We start from the raw sequence: 23657 nt of genomic DNA, 5'->3' as shown, positions 1-23657 counted from the left end.
ATGTGCTACAAAAGGAATGATTCCTTATTTCTAAATAATTCCCTAGAGATTTCCTATACCTACTATGTGAAATAAAAACTGGATCTGAAATACCTGGATTGTGTTACAATTGCTTCCTACTCTGAAACTTAATAATGAGTGATTGCAGAGAGTGAGAAATCCAATACAAAGAAAATAAGTTCGAGGTCCTTCTGCAAGTAATAGCTGTCAGTTTTTAAACATTTTAATTCCATCTTAACATGCTATATATATATATATACAAAAAAAAACACAGCAAAGACAAGTGCAATCTATTTGTCCCATAGAAGGGAACTTCTGTGTTCATCTGCTAATTTTACAAAAACAAACCCATAGAAAGCATAGCACAACCTTCACAATGGGGGCAGGGGGCATAATATGTAGTAGGAAATACATAAAAGAGACAGATCTACATTTACCTAGAAAAATTGCACATGCATTTAATGCATTTAATAATTTAATGCATCCAAGCATTGATTGATTATGTGTAGATGTGGTGCTTAGAGATATGGTTTATGGTGGACGTGGCAGTGTTAGGTTAACGGTTGGACTCTATGATCTTCAAGGGCGCTTCCAACCTAAACGATTCTATGATTTAATGTATCCACAGTACATTTCTTTTACTTATGGAAGACAAACAGACTTTTATCAGATTCCATTAGTATCAATCAGTAAGCACAAGGTTAGTCATCAGGTTCTAACATATCAAAGACACTCAGGTTTATTGGAACTTGGTTTTTGGCCCACAACTGTCTTGCAATTTCCTCATTTTCAGAGCTTATACACAAAACACAAGCAAGTCATCACTTCACCAGTTTCCTGCAGTAAGCAGTCAAATTCTGGAATGGACTGTGTGATGACTGGGTCTCAACTGAATTAATCTCATTTGTAAATTGTCTCCTGGAGCTGCTTTGAGATAAAAGCAAAGAGAAATATTTGAAGCAGACAGATGCTTCCTTCTTCCCGGTCCCCTCCTTGCTTTCGCCTTTAAGCATTCAGCTTAAATATTTTTGTTCTGACAAACATGCAGTACAAAAAAAGAATTCCAGTAAAAGTAATCCGATTGAAACAACAGGCATTATCCCACATTTACTGTCATGCTTACATTAAAAGTCTCTGCTGGGTGGCAACCCTGCCCCATTTTTTCAAGTTTTCTGGAGTCCTGCCCTCCACCTGCAGCTAACCTGCTTGCTTAGAACTTCACCTATACACTGCTTAGTTTTGTACAGTAGGCTATGATTCACTGATGACTATTCTTAGAGCAAGTTACATGATGTGTCACTTCATATTATAATTGTTTGTTGCCAGTCTAAGTTGGACTATTTATCAGGATCTGCAAATCTATGATAGCTTGTTGCTGGATTAACTTTTCAACTTTTCTGAGCCTAGTTAGCTACCAGCTTTCTATGGCCTCAACGAATTCCTACATGTCATGGCTGTCACCACAAATTCTTTCTTTGCTCAAAGTGGCAACAACAATCATGTGAAGATTTAAGAATTTATCTTTACCACTTGACACTCTGCATATACAAAGAGCACACATTCCATTCAAGGTATTCTGAAATACCCATTAACACCTACAGCCCTCCTCCTTTGACTCATCCTTTTCCATTTCCTGTCCAATTCTCTTCTGGCTTAATATTCACGTAACTTTTTTCCTCTTCCCTAGGCTCAACAGGGATGAACTCATAGTTCCCACAGATTCTCAGTACCACAAATTCAAATAATTAAATCTCCTGAAAGTAAAGTGATTGAAAACAAACTAGTAGACAAATTTCTGCTAGTATGATGAATATCCTGCTTGTCACCATAACATTCACACCACTTTCTCACAGTATTGACAATACTGTATTCTGATATTCTACAAGCTGTATTTGTAACTGAATGAGGTACGCTCCAAAGCATTTCATTATTGCATGTACAGACACTTTACAGGGTTTTTTTTCCCCATAAAGACTATCGCTTAACCAATAAACTGGAAACACAAAGGGATCATAAAACATCATTTAGGGAAAAGGAAAAGTTAATGTCAATTGCCTGGGTTTCAAAGAATCAATGAAAAATTCTATTTTACTCCAGACTTTGAATTCTTTGTTTATCATGCATTCTAGTGCAGGCAGCTACTCCCTTTCCAGAGCAATCCACGTGAAAGTACTTGGATAAATGAAATTAAATATATCCTGCATGTTTTCCCCTCTCAAAGTACTTCCTCTTTATTTCATAGGACAGAGCTAAAAGCACAGCACACAGAACAGCTTCCAACAGTTATAGCCAGCAGAGATGTAAAAGTAATTACCTGCTACCAACGAAAATCTGGCACCTCTAACCACGTCCCCATAACTTCTAAAGCTCTTGTACTCCGAACTACTTTCATGACCAATGATCTGCAATACTTATTTCTCGTTTTTGATAAATACTGTTCAGTCTTTCCAGGACAGTACATAAAGGAAGCTCTTGCATTATGATGCCGTGGCACTGAAGAAGTGTGTTAGAAGAGTGTTTGCCATCTTGGCAGTTTCCCAGAAAAGGGAACGAGCCTTGTGTGCAGTATCTCAAGACTGAGGGGAAACCATGATTCTCTGCTGCCTTGGAAACTGAAGAAATAACAAAACCATAGGCATGCCTGATCCACAACACCATGAAAAGGACAGTGAGATGCAGTAGCTGGTTTTGAAACCGTGCAAAGGCAAGTGCACTGCAGCAAGAGCATAGTGGTGAGATTCCCAAGCTTTTACTAGTTCTGAAAGCACAGGCAGAATCAACACATCAGTAGAGCGTACTGTCACGTTAATTAATCTTGTTGGGACCATGTCATATAATGTCACTAATGGCCTTGCAGATGACTGGGATATCTATTGATCACATGCTTCATTGCGTGGTACCGAGGTACCCTCAGTACTCCATACTGAGAGGAGGAGGGGGAGGAGGAAAGGAGGAGGAAAGGAGGAGGAGGAGGAGGAAAGGAGGAGGAGGAGGAGGAAGGGAGGAGGAGGAGGAGGAAAGAAGGAGGAGGAGGAGGAGGAAAGGAGGAGGGGAGGAAAGGAGGAGGGGAGGAAAGGAGGAGGGGAGGAAAGGAGGAGGAGGAGGAAAGGAGGAGGGGGATAGGAGGAGGAGGGAAGGTGGAGGAAAGGAGGAGGAGGAGGAAAGGAGGAGGAGGAGGAAAGGAGGAGGAGGAGGAAAGGAGGAGGAGGAGGAAAGGAGGAGGAGGAGGAAAGGAGGAGGAGGAGGAAAGGAGGAGGAGGAGGAAAGGAGGAGGAGGAGGAAAGGAGGAGGAGGAGGAAAGGAGGAGGAGGAGGAAAGGAGGAGGAGGAGGAAAGGAGGAGGAGGAGGAAAGGAGGAGGAGGAGGAAAGGAGGAGGAGGAGGAAAGGAGGAGGAGGAGGAAAGGAGGAGGAGGAGGAAAGGAGGAGGAGGAAAGGAGGAGGAGGAAAGGAGGAGGAGGAAAGGAGGAGGAGGAAAGGAGGAGGAGGAGGAGGAAAGGAGGAGGAGGAGGAGGAGGAAAGGAGGAGGAGATTATTCAAATTATCCAATCTTTGAAGAACACCACATGCACACACACACAAAGTGGAAAGGGAAAATTACTGGGATCAAATTTTGTAAAGATTTATTCCCAACAGATTGAATACACACAACTGATAGATTAAAAATGGATACAGGTAGATAATATAACCTGACAGTTGATAATATCACCCCTCTCATCTAATTTTTACTAAGACTTATAAATGAGTGGACTAGTCCCTTGGGAACTTGGAAAAACAGATGGCTCTGTTGAAAATCGATACGCAAATTACAGATATCAATGAGGAAACAAAATCTTGGGCTAAAGAAATTAATAGTGGTAAAGAGACCAGCAGACATGACTGCTTGTGAATATGTTATTCATACTCTTATCCCACCATACTACAGAAAGGTCAGAGACTTCATGAAGAAAACCTCTTTAGAAAGAAAGCACAAAGCAATAGATTTCTCCTTGAACCTGCTAATCTGGGCGAACAGGGAGATCTAAGCTTGGGAAATCCCTGTCCTGCCTTCAGGACAGGTAGGCAGAGAATTGCTTCATCTAGTTTACATGACTAGACTTGTAGTGCTTATTACAATCACCAAGTTGCTGCCATTTCAAAGTTTCCCAGTATAAGATTGTATCATATTCAGACAAGCTTTGCCTCTTAAAATATTACCGTTCAAAAAGAGTGCCAGGGACTGTGGGAGGAATAATACAGGTATGAAGGCAGATGTCAATATGTTTATTAATTTAACCACTGTATGCAGCTTCATTTAGTCTAAAAAAGTTTTCGGTCCTTCCTGCTGCATGTATACTTAACTTGGAGATGTCATTTTTTCCACCGTTTTCAATGATGCATGTAATACTACTCAGAAATTTCAAACGATTGTGTTGTCTTTTCACAGTTGACACTGGCATATTCCCCTGACAGTTCACATGCAGTTGAAATTAGGCTACCTAGCTTTGATACTAATTCTTGCACCTTATCTAATACTCTATCAAACCAAAACGCCTAGCTCTATACTGACATTGCTTGATATAAACAGTTTAGCTCTACTGATAATGCAGAGCTTTTTTGTTAAATAACTTCAGCTGCAGATCAAGAATAGTTTAAACTTTTCCTTTCATTGCATACTGTCTTGCTTGCCTGAAAAGCTACAGATGGGTGCATTTAACGTAACTAGACACTTGGAAGAACATTCCTTGTATCATTCATAAAACTGTACTGGCTCTCTAAAAAGTTTGAAATGATGCTCCTACATCAGACAAGTCTCTTATTTTCCTTAGTTCTTTTCAGCCCCTAATGAGCAAAGCACTTGAACACACATTTATTTCAATCTAGTTATTGAAGTTTAGCCTTTCTTCTATGCTGTTTCTCACAATGAAGTGCAAAAAAATGAACAATCCCAAGTCAGAAATGCAACTTGACTCCATCTCCTCAGCAAACACCGACCTCACGACTCAACCAAGTGTATGGTTCAGGCCCCTACATACTTCACTTGCTGCCCCAGCTAAAGCCACAGAAGTACATTAATACTTCGCCACTCTGAGACCTACATAAATAGAGCATCTGGAACTGTTGCCCCCCCCCTCCCCCCCCAAAAAAAAAAGGTAAGAATAGAAATCATCTATATTTGGATTCCAGAATAACTTCATCATATATTTGTTCCTTATATTCAACCAGTCCAGAACGGAAAAAAAAAATAGAATGGATAGAAGAAGAGAAAACAGAAGGAAAAAAACCACAAACCCCAACTCACACTATAATAGGCCATTATCCACACTTTAAAAAGCAGTTTTGAGTTCTCTAGCTTCATATAAAGTGATGAAGTCAAAGTAACTTACAGCAGCAGGACATTATCATAATCATTATATGCATTTGGTACTCACACAGTAGGTATTTCCTTAAATGTATTTGTATCAGCAGCTTGTGATATTTAAATATGTACACCCTGTAGTTTACCAGTCTATCAAAAAAAATCAAACATTAAACATTCTAATCAAATTATGCATACATAATTACTTCTAAAATCCACTGCTACTCTGCTCATATGTTGTTATATAACTAAACTAATTATAGCGTATTTAAGGTTTACAGTCAGTCACGAACACTATAAAAAAATCTATAGGATTAACTTTTAAAGTATTTACCTGTGCGTAAGCCTTCGGTGACTAATGCAAACAGCAGTTTGTTGATCCTGTGCAACACAGACCTTATGGCGACTACATTTCATCTTTAAACATGGATCTTTAGCCGGATCTAAAGCTAAAAATAATTTTAGAAAATTGTTAACAATTATCTAGAAACATACAATTAAGAAAAGAAACACACCACACATAAAATCCACCAAGTATGTGGAGGAGGGCTGGCCTGCTGCTTGAACAGCATGTTGGACTGAAAGGCACTGATTTTCACCAGGATAAAATGCAGCACACTCAATGATAATGCAAAATGAAGCAATGCAAAATTCCTTACCAAGGAAAATGGATCTTCATGAAACATGGATACTTCCGTATATTCTCATACAATACCACTGGTTTTTTATTTATAGAAATACTAAGTTCCCTATCCAACCCTCTCCTGATCAACATTTGCAACAAAGGCGATCAAAGGCAGTTGGTTTTTACTGTAGCTGAAAACACTTTTTGAATAGAATTTGCTTAGGACTTTCAGGAAGTTTGCATACCCATTATGTCATTCAGAGCACCAAATTCTCAAATAATTCCCATGATTATGTTGCCTACGGTTCTCCAATTCAGTCAAGTCACTTCTAAACAGAAACAGGTTTGCGATTTTTATAGCTCAGAAGCCATCACATTTCTGAAATCACAACAAAACTGTAAGGCAAAAAGTAATAAAAAAGAAGTCAGAAAGGCAAATGACACTCAATCAGGAGTTTGGAATATTTGTTCATTCAGATGTTGGCTGCCACATCTCCCACATACAAGACCTTTTAAAAAGCTGCAAGCCAAGACGCTCATTAAAAAAAAACCAACATACTTCCACTCAATCCATTTCTTGTCATTCTACTACAAAATAATATCATCTACCAAACTACATTGCACAGTAATCATGCAGTAAGGCATAAATGGTGATGTGCTGGTACACAAGCAAATTAACCCAGAGAGGAGGAAAAGCATCCATTCACTAAATTCTGTTGTTGTAATTCTGTAGTAGTTAAGAAAGTACTCACCACCACGTTCTTTAAATAACTGTCACTTTCCCACTGTAATCTCCAAACACTGGTACTTCTGCCTCGAAAGTAGTTTCTTTTTCCTGCTAACTAAGACATAGCTGGGTTCTTCCAACTCAACATGAAGTGGTGAACAATGATGCTGTCTGAATTTACTGAGAAACTGTAACTCAGATGAGATTTTTAGTAAAAGATAAACTAGACTAAAACATGCTGGTGAGTGATTTGTATGTCTCAGTCCTTAAATACAAACTCTACCTGCAGTATTCTAGGTCTCTTATTTCTGCTTTGTGGCTTTTTTTGTAGCTGTTCATTTAGTTGTTAATCCGTACTCATCTTTGATCTACACTTCAAACTACAAATACTAATTTCTGGCTATAATACCAGAAGAGCCATATAATTCTGTTTGTTACTTATTAAATTTGTCTAGCACATTTCTTGAGTAACATGCCTACATAACAATACAAAAAAAGCTTCTGCAAATTTATGCTCTCACAGGAAACAATCAACTTCTCCCTTCTCTGATCTCCATGGTGTCTTTCAGGTAGATCTAAATATTCCAAAACACTTTTTTTATTCCCATCCTTTTTTTTTTTCATAACGAACAACAAGAATTCAGATTGCCTGTGTTTATCTTCACTTTAACATGCTACTGTCCAGTCTTCAGCTATATTTCAGAAATGCTCTTTCCCTGTTTTTTCACATTTGCTTATAAAAATACATACTTTTATACATATTTTCTGAAAGGGAATTTATGTTTCTTCTGTTCTTCATGATTAAAAGTAAACTTTAAACCACATCTCTATTTGAACCGTCAGATGATGTTAACCATGCAGCCAGGAAACAAGAAACAGGCTGATCATTAGTTGCAGTTGTGACGCTTGACTTTGTAGTGCTAAGCGCGATTAAATATAGTCTGAGCGGTGACTTTTACAGTTTTAGTTCCTTCATAACAATATATTCAGCTGTGCAAAATATATACATCATATTACCAACAAAGCAGAAAAGTTCTTCCCAGAATGTTCCCTAATGGACAGAGTAAGGTAGCAACACTAGAATACGACACTGGCGTATCTTCAGGTAACTGTTTTGCAAAACTGAATAGGTTAATGGAATAAAAATACAGGAGCAAGAGAAATCTGGATTCACTTAAGGATGCTGAGTTCAGTATCAAGTAGAAAACGTGTTTCCGGAAAAGAGGTGAATAAAGGAGATCACATGACTTTCCTTTCTCATTGAAATGGTTATTTCTTTTCCCAAGTTCTTGAGACTCTGAAGGTGTGTTTTGACAATTCCATTAAAATTTAGCAAGCTGTAACATATCTTTTCAGCAATGTTACAGGCACAATACAACTTTACAACCGAGAGATGATACTCTCACACTTTGCTTTTATGACAACATAAAGATGAGTATCAAACTAAGGAGATAACTATTTTATTGGCTGGAATCAGAAGGACTTTACCCCTAGAAAAGAACACTAGGGGCCAGAGTTGAAGATTCCATTTAAAAAAAAAAAGTTGCACCCACACATCACACATCCCTCAAAAAAAAAAAAACACAACACCTACACATGGAAGTAAAGGAAAATATTTTAATGTGGGTTTTTTTCTTTAAAAAAAAAAAAAGGTTTAAAAAAAGGTAAAAAAAAAAACTAAACAAAAAATTACACAATGGAACTCCAAGACATCTAACTAGGAAAACAAATCAAATTAGAAAATGGCTTTGAACATATAAGTGATGACAGAAGGAAGTCCTGGATTTTAACAGAACTATCAGAAAGAAAACTGTTGGGAAGAAAAAGAGACTAAGAATTGCATTGAGTACTGATGCTCAGTTAGGTTCCTATGTATTTAATAGGTTTTTTGCACCAAACATAAAGCAGATTTTTGAGAAAAATACATTTCTGTGCAGCACCCATTCACAAGTTGCACCTTTTAAACAAAAGATAACAACAGGTGTTAATTGGTGAGAATCTAATGTCAGAAATCAGTTGCGCAAGACAACAGAATAACTGCAAGGCAATCCCTTCCTGGCCCTATGTTGGTATCACTCAGCTGTGTTCTGTCCGTTTTCCTCCTCTAAGAATTTTCTTTGAAGAAAAACTAATAGCTTACAAAAAGAAAAGACTTGGCCATAAACATGGCTAACTGGTAACACATTCTGTGCATATACACATTGTTTGTTTCATTTCCTATGAAACAGAGAAGCCAGGGGTGATTGGCTTTTTATTTCAGGTTTTGTTTTATAAACCAAAGTGAAGTACTGAACAAAACTTGTGTTTGTGTGCACACATCTGTGTAATTAAGACATAAAACTTTGTCTTGGCAGCTCTGTCCAGTTGCAGAGAAATGAAGAATTTCAACGGATTTTTGACACCATCTCTACTAATTAGACATTGAAGAACATATCAATGAGTTTATTATCTTGTCAGAGGTATTTCTTTATGGCTAAGAGTTGACAGGAGAGTCTAAGTGAGAGAACTGTTTTGGACATTTCCAAAGCAAACCGTTTCCTGGGTTAGACTGGGCCCTCTCCCACCAAAGGTTTATCTATACCACTCGCACTAAAAGCCAAGAAACATAATCAGTTCTAGAGTATATCCAAACCTTACAGCACCAATGTAATCTTCCAGTATTTGCTGATTCAGTGGTTATCATGCCCTGCATGAAACTCTTGATCACCTGAGGTGTGGCATACATCCATTATACAGCAAGGATGGCTATGGGACCGTGTAAGTACAGGGGCTACCGCGTGAGCAAGCCAGCAGCACCATGGGTGCCACAATCACCGGACCATCTTTAGATTCAAAGGCACGTTCACCACTCATGGTCTTGCCACCAACGCTAAATCACATTATCACTCAGCGACCTGCTGGACTTCTTGTTCTCTGTCAGCTATGAACCCCCTACAGAAGTCTTTCTTCCTCATCTTACATGTGACACATGGCCTCACTTTTTCCAATATTGTTTTGAGAAAATTTCTTAGTTACTGAACCAGCTTTAATGATGCAAAGCCACAGAAGAATGTATGTCCTTGGACACATTTTTTTCAAAAGTTGCAGTAGTATCTTACAATAGCAAGGGACAGAAAAAATAAATCACTGAAAAAAATACGGATTTTGGGAATGTGAAAAAGTCAGCTACCTGAAGGGTCAATGTCTGCCTGGACTGACACTGCAGCTTAGCAAGTCAGAGGATAAAATACGGAAATAAATATTACTAGAAACTCTGAAAAGCACTGCAAGTGTGTCGTGGTTTTAGGCTGATCCAGCAACTAAAACTCACACAGTCTCTCCTTCTCCAGTAAAGTAGAGAGGAGAGAAAAAAAAAACAAAAACCAAAGGGATTGAGGGCTGAGACAAGAACAGAGGGAGCACCCACCAACCATGGTCCTGGGCAAAACAGACAGGGCTTTCTCAAAGCAAAACAGTTTATTAATGATTACTTAGAAGGACAAAGGGAAACAAAAACCAATTACTCGAGAGGACAGAAAGAAACAAAACCAGATCTTAAAACCGACACCTTCCCCCCCCCCCCTTTCCTTTTCCTCCCGGCTCTACCTCCTCCCCCCAGCAGCACAGGGGGCAGGGACTGGGGGAGTGCAGGTCAGTTCATTCCGTGCTGTTACTGCTGCTTCTTTCTTAAAGGAGGAGGAGTCCTTACACCCTTTTCCCCTGCTCCAATGGATCCCCTACCCACGAGGAAAAATCCACAAACTTCTCCAGCGTGAGTCCAGCCCACTGGAAACAATCCTTCCCCACAGATTGCTCCGGTGTGGGCTTTACCACAGTCTCGGGTACTTAGGGAGCTGTAGCCACTCGCTCCGGCGTGGGTCGTCACGCAGACTCCAGATGCCTCTCTGCCTTGTCGTGCACCCCAACACAACCATCCTCAGGCTCAGGCATCTTCTCCCCACAGGCTGCGAGTGGGTCTCTGCTCCACCGAGGCCGTCCTGGTTGCAGGGGGGCCACCTGCTATCTCACCATCAGCCGCAGGGGAAACTCAGCTCCGGCACACCTCCTCCCGCTCCATCCTCACTGACCTGCTGTCGATGCAGCTGTTTCTCTCAGATCTCAGTCCTCTCCAGGTGAACTCAGCCCAGTGGGCACCCCGGGAGTGGGGTGCCCCCGAGTTCCCCTGCTGGCTCCGCCGCCGCCATTCTCCGTGGGCGGCGCCGGCCCGACGCAGGCAGCTGCCTGGCCGGGAGCCAGGGAGCGGGGGCAGTGCCCTCCTCCCTTCTCTGCTCGATCCTGGGCGAAGCACCTTTTCCGGTCCCTTTGTCCTGACTTAAATAGGGCAATTTGCAGAGGCGCCCTATTGGCTCAACCCCGAGGGGGATGGCAGCCTGATCTGGTGGCCAGAACTAAGCCTAACCCGGTTCCAAAACCAGGGAGGTCGCAGGGAGCAAAACCCCTCTCCTGCCACCAGAACCACCCTCCCTCCACATCAAACCATGACAAAGTGTTTCTCTTTTTTCTTTCAATATCACGTGCTATAGTCAACTCTATACTATGAAGTACATAAAATAATTTCATTAATCTATCTTGCACAATCTCACATTTTTAATTTTTAGTCTGCTTTTTAAAAATGGAAGCACTGCAGGCTAGGGCTGATATATCCATGATTGGTCAGTTTGGTGTTGGCTTCTACTCTGCCTACCTGGTTGCAGAAAAAGTAACAGTGATCACCAAGCACAATGATGATGATCAGTATGCTTGGGAGTCATCAGCTGGAGGATCTTTCACTGTCAGACCTGATAATAGTGAACCTTTGGGCCGTGGAACAAAAGTCATCCTGCATCTTAAAAATGGTAAACTTATGGATTGCATTAGTGATTCTCCCAGCTTTGAAAAGGTTAAAAAAAAAAAAGGTATTTATGAAAGCAGGGAAATAGCTTGTCTTTTTTTAAAAATCATGTTTTATTTCATGTTTGGAACAAAAAAATGGACAATTTTCATGGAAAATGAAGGCTAAACCACAGGAAAAAAACATTTTTCAAAACCTGACTTTTTTCATGCTGGGGAAGAACTGGGCTCCCCTTACAAAGCAGGGACATATCTGACTATGTACAGTCTCTACATGCAGCCATCCTAAATATCTTAAACTACTATGAAAATGAATAAATTTATTCCAGGAAAAGTATCATTGATTTCATCTAAGCATAGAACTCAGTTAACTCAAGAAATATATGACATTGAGTCTTTAATTCTTCACTGCATCTTCTAGCAATCCCTGACAAAACGTGCCTGCTTTATCCCAGCCCACTCAGAGTATGCAGACTTGTACTGACAACAACGCATATTCCTTTCCATTTCTGCTAAAATAAGCAGCTATGAGACAGTACAACGTTCACAACGGAAATATCACAAGTGTCAAAATCCCACTGTACAGTCATTTATGTATCCCTCAAAGCTATTTTCTTCAGCATGAAACAGACATCAACCTGAGTTTTTATCCTGTTCGCAATTACTAAAATATCTTCATAATTATGAAGGTAGAGACTTTTTTCCTTAATTGAAGTGCAAATATAGATTTTACAGCACAATTATATTGTCATTAAAAATAAGTGATGGTTTCCACTATGGTGAGGACACTCTAGACATAAGCAATATGTTTATTTAAGGCTTGTCAGAAATCATGTCTTTATTAGGGCTATAATGTATCAGCTGACTTCCTAGAAAGTCAGATACAAACTGCTTCTGAAGATGCAGGTCTGATCTTAGCTTTATTAATTTGATAATATTCAGCTTTATTTAGCTCCTAATATTCAGAAAAGCATGCTTGCTATAGGTCGTTTGCCTATATACCTACTTCACATTTGTCCATAAATAAAATAAATAAATGGCCTAAAATAATATCAAATATCGTGTTAATTAAATCTCAACTAGCAGAAAAATATCGTCACAAAAAGTATTACAGAAGTATAAAATGCTTTGTAACATCTACTATTTCTCTAAGAACTTATATTGTCAATGAAAAATAATTCGTGCAATGCTGAAAAATTATGGAACAGAATTAGGATCACACGGTGACTTTATAGATGGGTATGGATTTGTTATTCTCACATGCTAAGGAAGCAAATAATATTCAAAAAAATGATTCAATTATTACTAATGGATCTATTTATTTATAATTCAAATTTGGAAGAGCAATTCAGCAAAGCTTCCTATCATCTCTTCTGTAAGTTAATTTACAGCTAGCACTCCCGGAAACTGACATTAGCCAGAACATCATTTTTATTTGGAATATAATAGGAAATCAAGATTAGCAAGACATAACATCGGAATCTTAACAGGAACTCTGTGGCAGAAACCACAGTCTATTACCATTATTTCACAATCTGCTGAATGCATTCTGACATGTTCCTAATTTTCCATTACCAGTAAAATGAAAAGGGAAAAAGGTTAAGGACAAAGTTTTCATACTTTGTCCTTAATTTCTATTAGGAAATTCTATTTCCCTACTTCAATGTCTGTAATTCATTTACGATGGGCAAAATAAGAACTTATGCTATGCTCTGAGTACTCCACGAAACGTTTAACTCCTCTAGTTTAAAAGACAGGTGTGACTTCTTTGACTACAAAGTTTTCACATTTGACAATGGGGGAAGAAAAATACAAATTATCTAAAAGTTTTAACTAAAATATCAATAGTTAGGTCAAATGCCTAGGTTACAACCCTAGGCAGACAGACACCTAGAAGGGCATGACTCATATTGACTGCTTTGATAAACCACATAATTCCTGAAGATACCTGAAGACCATCAGTGTCTTTACTTCTCCATTTTGAGAGACAGGGATTTCTCACCTCCTAAAGCATTTCTCACCGGAGAAATGTGTTGGGTCTATGGAGATGAGCAGAATCCCAGCACAATTTCCAGAAACAGTAGGGAAGAGAGCAAAGTAGAGCACATAAACACTCAGTTGATACTGTCAGCTAACATGGAATCCACATAAATGTTTAACTATAGTTAATAGTGACAGTGGTTATTTTTTGCCTAAACTGTACAGTGATCAGCATCCAAAATTTGCATCTGTGCATACAGGCCCTCCTTAGCTACAGATGGTTTGAATCCACACTGCTGCAGATTCATAGCAAGACACTCCTGCCTCGCTATGCAACATACGTACTGAGAATAAACATCTTTTAACTTCAACAAGAAAATGAATCATTGTGCAGCTAACAATCTGAGATTCATGAATAAAAATGAGAGAATAAACAAGAAATAGCCTACCTCAGTAACCTGATGGGGATGCTCTGTAAAAGAAGAATCCCAAATTTTTGTTTCTTCTCCCAGGGACTGTATTTGCCATTTAAGATTCACTATATAACATGAAAAGCAGTATGGGTAGCTACAGCTGGACATTCACAAGAGGAATCTTCTGGTATATTTGTTCCATCTGGCCACATGAATCTACAACTTCAGTAAGAAGGACAGAGAAAAGGTTTTCCTGCAGGTGGCCAAGCAAGTAATTAGGAGTTTAGATTCAAACCGCTGAATGTTATAGGCTGTCTAGAAGCCTGGTTTCTAACTTGTGACCAAATGCTTCAACTATTAAGGTGGCTCTGTGCACGGAGGTTGCTTCTACCCAAGGAATGCCAACTCTCATGAGTGCTCAGAAGTCTCTATACTGATGAATCTGGGACAATTGTGTAAAGCCTCTTATCAGGCTTCTGTTCAGATGCGTCACTGTTCCTTGCATTTTATATTACCAAGCTCTGAAACATTAGCACTGAGTGTCAAGTTGCCCTGCAATGGTTGCAGTTAAGCTACATAAAGTTCTGATAAGGAAAGAAACATCTAAAACTGAGTTAGAACCATCTGACACATAAAATAAAGTACTGCCAATACGTCCCTTTTGCTCACTGCTGCAATTAAAGTTTCAAAAAAACAGGACATAAAAATGCATCTATACTGATTCATGACATGGTACCTGCTATTCTGGGTACATGCAAGTTAAAATAATTGCTCAAAAAAGTAAAATAAAAGCTGGCAGTCTCTGTTCTTCCTCTGCAACAAAACCACTAGAGTTTGATCTCTTTTTTGCAATTTCAAAATATTTCACTCATTCTTGCTCCACTTCCTTTAAAACAACCATCTTCATTGAGCCACACGTTTTAGTCACTCATGCAGAAACCTAAGACTTATCTATATGTCCTAATTCACCTCCCCCTTCTAGCTCACAGAAGAGAAAGCAGTTGTGTTCCGGTGTTGTGGTTTAACCCAGCAGATACCTAAACACCACACAGCCATGTGCTCACTCTCCGCCGCTGCAGTAGGATGGGGGAGAGAATTGGAAAAAAGTTACAACTTGTGGGTTGAGATAAAGACAGTTTAATAGCATAGAAAAGGAAGGGAGAATAATAACAACAACAATAAAAGAATACACAAAACAAGTGAAGCACAACAGAACTGCTCACCACGCGTTGACCAATGCCCAGGCAGTCCCCCACCAGCAGCCATCACCTCCTGGCCAACTCCCTCCCCAGTGTTATTGTTCAGCACGACATCACATGGTATGGACTATCCTTTTGGCCAGTTGGGGTCATCTGTCCTGGCTGTGTGCCCTCCCAGCTTCTTGTGAACCCCCAGCCTCCTCACTGGCAGGGCACGATGAGAAGTTGAAAAGTCCTTGACTTAGCGTAACCACTGCTCAGCAACAAGTGAAACATCAGTGTGTTATCAACATTATTCTCATCCTAGATCTGAAATACAGCACTATATCAGCTACTATGAAGAAAATTAACTCTATCCCAGCCAAAATCAGGACACCTGGAGAAGGGAAACCACCCAGGACACGTTCCACCAGTGGCTTCTTTTCTATCGTAGTCTCCAACTGAGAAACGTTACTCTCAGCAATCTCAACAATGTGATATGAGGGATGGGCAAGTTTTTCAAGTGGAAAGATTCCAGGATGAACAGCTAGGACAGATAATTTATTTCACAAAAATGTGTCTGTCTGGGTGCACGTACCTGTATGACTAAAAGTGTGTAAAACAGATAGTAAGCATCTGTGTCCCTCTTGTTTGTTTCTTTTAAACAAAACTGTTTACTGATGATCATCAAATAACTGGTATATCATTTAAGGACCTCCTAATTTTCCTCTAAATTTTTATGTTATTAATCTCAAAAATCATCAAAAATACAATCTCTTGGGCCAACTTTTGCCAAAGTTCTGCACTTCTGGCCTGTACGCTTCATCTCAAAGTGAAACTGTGTGCTCAGCAACATCCACCAATGCACTCCACCATCTTTCAGAACCACGATAACCAACGTGCATTAGATTTCTCATCTATGAAATAGAGATGCTGCAACTCTACATATACCCATGTTTTGATATCTTTACTATTAAACTCCCATTTGAAATCTTTAGAAATAGAAACAGATATTTCACTACCATACACTGTAGTTTTCCTAACAGAGTTTTCACCTGAACGAAGGTTATACTTAATCCTACTTATTTACTCATGTTTCGGGCAAGGGTGTGAGTATAGCTGGGTGAGTGGGGCAAATATGAAATCTAAAACTTTCCTATCAAGATTTTAAGAGCAATTACTGACTCCAAATTTCTCAAACATTAAGTGTTTACCTTCAGACCTTCAAAAGACATTTGAGCAGTCTACTCCTATGATTAGTTGTACCACTGAAAAAAAAAAAACAAACCCACAAACCAAAAACCAACAACAACAACAAAACCACACACACCAAGACCCCCACCAAAAATAAAACCAAAACAAAAAACAGACTATTTTTGCCCTCAAGAGTTGAGGCACCCCAAAATCCCTAGTTACCTTTGACAATCTCTGCCCAGGCCCACAGCCTGAAATGACTGCGTCTTTCTTTCTTCAATGGTTAGCAGTAAGGGCTTTGTAATTTCTAAACAGTAAGAAATTCCTGCCTCACAATATCTGTGAGCTCTGCTTCAAAAACATTTCCATAATTTTGTGTTCTTTCTTTTGGGTATTCCTTGAAGGTTTACAAGAGAATAGCTTACCCACAGCTCAAAAGTTGATGTAAATGAGAAAGTCCATAAAGTAAAAGCCAAATGCCACCCTTACTTATATCTGTGCAAATTCAGAAGATATTTATTTAAATCACCAAGAACAGAGTTACTTTGGACTCATACTGGCATAACCGACAAGAAAATTAAGACAATTATACCCAGTTTCTTCTATATATAATAAGAAATTCTCAAATATTCTGAAAAACTATCCAAAACAGCTATGACTAGTAGAAGTGCACGTGCATACTTGGCTGGCATACTTTAAGATTTCAGCAGCTTTAATGCAGCACCTTTCTTTTTTTTAAATCACAACATCCACTTCCTTGATTTGACAGAAAGAAATAACACCTTAAGACTACCTGAAAGTTCCCAACAGTAAAATATCACTAGCAAACAGTTAAGCATTGTATTATCTTCTCCTAAATACACTAAATCATAATTTAGAGACATGCTGACTTCTGGGTTCTCCAACTCAGATATTCAGGAGGAAGAAACGTCTGCATATCTATAACAGCAGTAAGGTATATTCATGAAACTTCTCTCACCTATTATTTCACATGCCAAGATGATTACTCTTGCAAAACAACTTCTGTAAGATGTATTTTAATTATTCAAGTCTCTTGGAGATCTAGTCAATTTCTGTATTTCATTATGTACTTTCATGTTAAATTAAAGAGGGAATTTTAACAGATTTTTTTTTTTACTGTAATCCATTTCAGCTTTTAAATCAACTAAAACAGATTCCAGTAGACTATTCATATAAAATATCTAATACATCAGCAATATATGTATATATATGTGCTTTGAAGAAGCCTAGCATAACAAAAATAATCGGGAAATGTACTTGTGATAAAACTAAACCAAAATCTCCACATAAAATACATTCCATAAAGAAGTCATAAAAGTTGAAATCGCATCTTGCATCAAAATATACAGAGCACATGAATTTTTGAGTCAGTTAAGCTTTTGTATATATCCTGGCTCAGACAAGCCATCTTTGAAAAGTTTTTTGAACTTAAAATACTGAAATTAAAGGCAAACCTCAAATGCTTCAGTTTTCTAGTATTTAAAAATATTTCACTGTTACAAGCTAACAATCACAAATATACCCAACCTGTGAAAGTTCCAAGAAGATTTAAGTGGTCATACCCACTACCAGAAAGTAAGAATTTACCTTCTGTAAAATTATAAACATTATAAACGTAAAGAAATTGGACTACTCCATTACAAATTCACTTTGGAATGTTCTTTCTAGGGTTTCTCTTTGATCATTAGATTCATGTTTGCATGAAACATTTCTGGTCTCCAGATTGAGAGAATCCTGTAGTTTGGAAACACAGGCAGAACTACAGGTGTTCTGCAGTTACTAGCTTGTAATAAAGAAATCCACAAATTCAGTCACTTTTCAGTAGGCATTTGGGTCCTGACTCATAGCTATCAACACCTGGCATAGCACAGAAAAGGAAGAAGTTGTGTATTCCCTAAACATGGACAGGACAGAGTGGAGAATAGCTTGGCATGAACACTGGAGATAAGTCATCAAGCGAGGTGACTTCAGAGCAGGAAGTATATGCCACTTTTCTTTTATATTCTTATTTAAAACACTTAAAGTATTCTCTCTGGGAAAAAAAAATAAAATCATAAAAATGGAACTTCTAGATCTGCCCTTTAGTCTGCCTCATTGACTCTCAAATCTAATATATTCAAGATTTAAATAATAAAATTGCTTTTATTTACTGCTGGCCATGCAGATTCTGACATAAAAAGTCAAGTGGTTTCTTAAAGTTTCACAGATTATGAATACAATTTCTGTTAATTACGTAAGAACTTCAGGCACAATCCTGAAACCCTATCATTCTCTCACAATCCTATCCATCAAAATGCAAGAACAACGCAGAGGTTACTAATGGGAATTTTACATGCCAATGCCATACTGCAACTTATTTGCTCTGGTACGTATGTTCTCTACACATTGTAAATTAAAATTCAGTAGAGAGTTATGTATATGTCAACCAGAGATGAAGAGGATTACAGAAACAGACAAGAAGCATCTTATTTGTTTTCTTAACTAAGAAAACAGATTTTTAAATATGAGGAAGTTAAATAAAAATGGAATAAAAAAGCGTTTTTAACATTTAAAATGTTCTTTAAGAACTGTCATTCTTCTATTCAAGTTCAAGAAAAACTATGTACAGTCTTTTTTCTTCTTTACATTCCTGGTTTGGTTGGGTTTTTTTAAAGGGATTTATTAAGCTATTTCTTTTTCCCCTCACCACTGAACATTAATGTGTGATTTCAGATTTCATATTCTTAATAATGACCTCTGTTAGCTGTTCTACATGCTTTCTTATTAAATTCCTCTGGCAAACATAAGAAAGTTCATTAGGCCATTAAGTGAGTCTGTAAAGAAGCAGCAGTCCTAGTACACACTAAAACATCTCCAGGCACACAGTCCTTAGGGACCGATGGCACACATGACTCAAGACAGTTAGCTGGGACATCCCAGCACAATAGACAGAAGCAGGTGGACTTTAAAAATGAAGAGATTTGCAGAAGTAAACTTTAGCAGGTTTGTGAAATGCAAAGAAACAGTTCCACACACCCTTTGCTTGGCATGCTGCCCGCTTAAGAAGGTCTGGCACTCTACTTCTAGCTAGTCACTGTAGCCCAGTGCCACATTTCTGCTTTTCTGACCACTATTTGTGAGTCTGAATGGTTACCTGAATCCATTACTAACCAAGTTAAAAACAAATTAAAAAGTTTATTTTTTTTGTTTATCTTATGACAATTCAAGATTTGGTGACTCTATGGACCTAACACAAGGACATAAAGCAAGGGTGGCAGAGGAGCAGGAACAAGGGGCTAAACTGCTACCGAAGGCAGGCAAAATGTCTTATTATGGACTGGCTTTAGCCTCACTAAAAATCCTTTATATAGCCTTTCTTAAAATAGGTTAAGAATTTAGAATCCATTCAGTGATTCTGCAGGAATAAATACTGAAACAATATGAGATCCACAACTAGAAAAGCAGATGCTTACTACTCAGTGAACTTGAGTTAGGAGCCAAGACTGTGAACGATATAGGATGAGGCCCATTCGTGGTGTTACCACAGTAGAGAAATATATGAAAGAGAAATAATAAAAGAACCACTAAAGCACAGCACCAGATAAAGGAGAAAAAGCACCAATAAAGCGTTTCTCAGACATCTACAAAAGATCTTTTCAGGTGAGGCCTGGCTAAGAGTAATAAAAAGCAGTAGGAATCTCTTTAACACAGGATTCGGTATATTTTCTCAGTGAACAGGATTCCTAAACATACCTAAACAGCTGAGGCTGAAAGCTGTTCACCAGATTAAAATGTTGGCTCAGATAAAGAAATGGCGTCTTTGTAGGAGGACACTATAAATTTCAAAAAGAACATAACTGAAAAGCTGTTAAAAATCTTTCGTGCCTGTTTACTATTAAGACTAAACTATATTTGAAGTGGTATGTGATACATTTTAATTGTAGAGTCTTGCAATTTATCTTCAAAGGGATAGATGTATATTTCTAGTTTAAAAACATCAATAGTTTTGCTATAAAAACTAGATCATGAGTGCATGTATCAAATGTAGCAAAGTTAAATCTACATGACCGGTTTCACAGCCTGCAACTAACGGATCTTCATTATACTCCCTTATGACTTCCCAGAGCTCGCAAACGAGTGAATCAAATGATTTCATTGAATATGACTCTAAATGGTTTTAGCTCACAGTACAGAAATGTATTCACAAATTATAGAGATGCGTTTGCATGTATTTGCATATCCTTAGCTACCCAAATTATTACAGAACTAAGTAGATGAAACATAAAAAGAGTTAAAAGATAAAGGCTCAACTAAAATATGTTTGAAATTGTTTCAAAAATCTATTTCTGCTGTAAAATGGTATCTACAATATTTCTGCCGTAAACAGACATCTAACATAACCTGATACTATAAAACCCAAAACCAATTCAGTGGAATGGTCTACAAGAAATGTTATATTTATATCTACAAATCAACAATACCTTCAGGGTGTTCATCCTCCATGGAAATGTCATTTCATATTTTTTCCATTACATGAAAATATTCCGCTGTTCCTTCAAGGTATTTCTACACAGGAAAGGAAAACATCCTCTCCGCTTTAAAAAATTACGCCAGTGTCTTCCTGTATGCAATTTTATTCAATAGCTACACTCACCAAGCTCTGCTACCATCTGTAGTCTAAAAATAAAATGTACCAAAAGTATCCTTTCTATTTTCATCTGATGTAGAAGTGCTATATGAAGAAAACGCATTAGCAGTACTGTCTTGTTTTTTTTAATTTGAGAAAACATTGATAAAACATACATTAAAGCCACTAAAATACTCAACTTGGAATCACCCAAAACACAAAACATCCTAATTGCTTGCTTCTAAAACCACTGAAAGGACAAAACCCGCCTTTTAGCAGTAACTAAATACAATTAATAGAACATTCAGATTTATTCCAACAATAACGCCTGCCCCACAAGATTGTTTATTAAGAATTTACCTTGTGATGTTTATAGAAATACATAAACATTTTTATATGTGTGTGTGTATATATCTCTCTCTCATATATAGTCAAAATATTTATTTAAATACATTTTTCTATCTTATATGTATATAAGCAAACCAGAGTTAAATGTGAACAAGTACTCTTTGGACAAATGTCAGATGTTGCTTTAAGGAACGGCATTGGTGGATTGCAATGAAAGTCATAATACTTTTCCATCTTTTAAAACAACTTAGATTTTGCAGCCCAGAAGTAAATATCACTACATATTTTCACAGTAAGGACTAACCTCCTAGAATGCTTGGACATGTATTTCCATATAATCACTCTTATTAATATCAATGGAATTACACAGGTCTGTCTACCTGAGCAATTTTGACATACCTACTCATATTAACATAAGAATGCCTTTCAAAATACATCAAAGTACAGAAGAGTGAATTAAGACACTATTAAGACACTCATTATCATATGCACAACTACTGATTCCTTGAACCACAGACTTTTCAACTATTAGAGCTAAATACTAGCATTAAAATTTGAGTTCAGATTAATGACACATTTTGAAAAAAATATAAAGATATATTATCGATAAACAGTAAATCTATGAAAAATCTTAGAAAAGGCTTTAATAGTCATATAAATCTTAGGAAAATAATAACTATGTGTAGATCTCAAAGATACACCTATATATCAAGCGCTGGTTCCTCAAAAATACTACCTACAAACTAATATAGGTGTTGTCTAAAAATAAATTGAAAAAGGTTGCCACATATTGCTGATTTTGAGTAGAATATGGATACATAAAAAAAAATCGTGAATAACAAGAACTCATTTGACTGACTACTAGCAGTATCAACACGAATTTACATGCATACCAGGTACCTACATCACAGTCTTAAAGACAAAGGGGTGTAGTAGAGATGGAGTAGTTTTTAAATGACAACAATTTGGAAACACAGACATAAAGCTAAATATTCCATCACCTCCATTATATGTAGTCAGCTGGGGTTTATGCAGCTTAAAAGGTCTTCACGTTTTGTTCATATATAGATTTTTAAACTTCCAAATATCTATTTGTAATTTCATCATGTAAAGTTGCTATACTTTAAATCAGAAAAAAAAAAAAAAATCTGTAAAAGCACTGGTAATTCCTATAATTCATTGTTTTCATAGTAAACAGGAAAAAATATCCTGACTAATAGACCTGGACTTCAGATCTTTTAATGCCAAAAAGATTCCTTGCCTATTCCATACTTTCACAGGTTTGTAGGTAAGTTTCTGAAGAGCCAAATACTGATAAAACAAACAAAAAGAAAAGAAATAAAACATTGATAGAGATAAATTAAGGATCACAGACTCCACAGTCAGTCATTCGTGATGTCCCTATTTATTGTTTTGAATAATTCACTTTGGTAAAAGAAAAAAAAAAAAAAAAAACACAACAAAAAAAACCCATAAGTCTACAAGTATGGTTACTGAGGTAAAAAAAAACAATAGTTAAGTCTTACTTGTTTTAAACTTAGTAATGAAGTGGTACACAACTGGAGTAGAATGATGCTGGTGCAGTGCTTATGGCACGGTCCTGGAACGACACTTACAGAGACTATCAGAATGTATACCTGAAACTTAGTTTTTGTAGCCTACCAGCTCCCACTTTTTCCTATCTTATTAAATAATACGAGGTAAAAAAAGAATGCTGAGATTGTCACTGCTGTATGTCTTTTATTGGCAAACATAGGGAATCATAAAAGACCTGATTTCTTCAGCAAACCATGAATGTTATTCACTCCTAAGGGACATTACAAGGAGTTCTTAGGACATTTGCAAGGTTGCCACACTTTTAAAAAAGTATCAATAGTTCTTCCCACTAAATATCAACCATGATCACTTGTCCCATCTGATGAGAAACACTTGAATGTATGAACAAGTACATGGTACTTCCATAGTTATGTTATTCTCAGGAATATTTTGCTATGTTTCAAAAAATTATTTCCTATTATACACAGAAGTAAGAGTAAGCCAATTCTGACAATATGGAGACCAAGACACTGACTCAGAAATCTTCTATCTTTTAGTATATCTCCCAGATTGAGTCAGTAATGTTATGTACAGATTTTCAAAAAAAATAACAACAGCATGCAAGTGCTGTTAATTAATAAAAAATATCTGTACGCCAATCAGATTCTAGAAAACATCTAATTCTTGAGAAACTCTTTTGACATATTGTTCAACTCAATATCATTGCTAAATTCAATACCAAGACTACAGCAGATATTTCAGGAAAATCAAGAAGCAGTGCACTGGCAGGTGAAAATACCTGATATTCTCTGAATGATAGATTGACAAATTAAGACACTGGGAACATTTTTTAATAATAAAATT

At 37.5% G+C, this 23657-nt stretch overlaps 1 protein-coding gene across 5 annotated transcripts in view; it reads right to left on the bottom strand.

Moving 5' to 3' along the window:
• SPOCK3 (SPARC (osteonectin), cwcv and kazal like domains proteoglycan 3) overlaps nt 1-23657 on the bottom strand; it is a 214851-nt gene that overhangs the window by 106675 nt on the left and 84519 nt on the right. For 4 of the 5 annotated variants that reach the window (XM_086611595.1, XM_086611596.1, XM_086611597.1 and 1 more), the window contains one exon: nt 5670-5784. The exons of the other annotated variant lie outside the window; for it this stretch is intronic. In XM_086611595.1, coding sequence (XP_086467721.1) covers nt 5670-5784 — 115 coding nt within the window. The remainder of the gene's footprint in view (nt 1-5669; nt 5785-23657) is intronic. 5 annotated transcript variants of the gene reach the window in all.

This window comes from Tauraco erythrolophus, chromosome 5 (assembly GCF_009769465.1).
Source record: "Tauraco erythrolophus isolate bTauEry1 chromosome 5, bTauEry1.pri, whole genome shotgun sequence".
Lineage (NCBI taxonomy): Eukaryota > Metazoa > Chordata > Aves > Musophagiformes > Musophagidae > Tauraco > Tauraco erythrolophus.
This window is presented reverse-complemented; position numbering and strand designations above follow the sequence as displayed.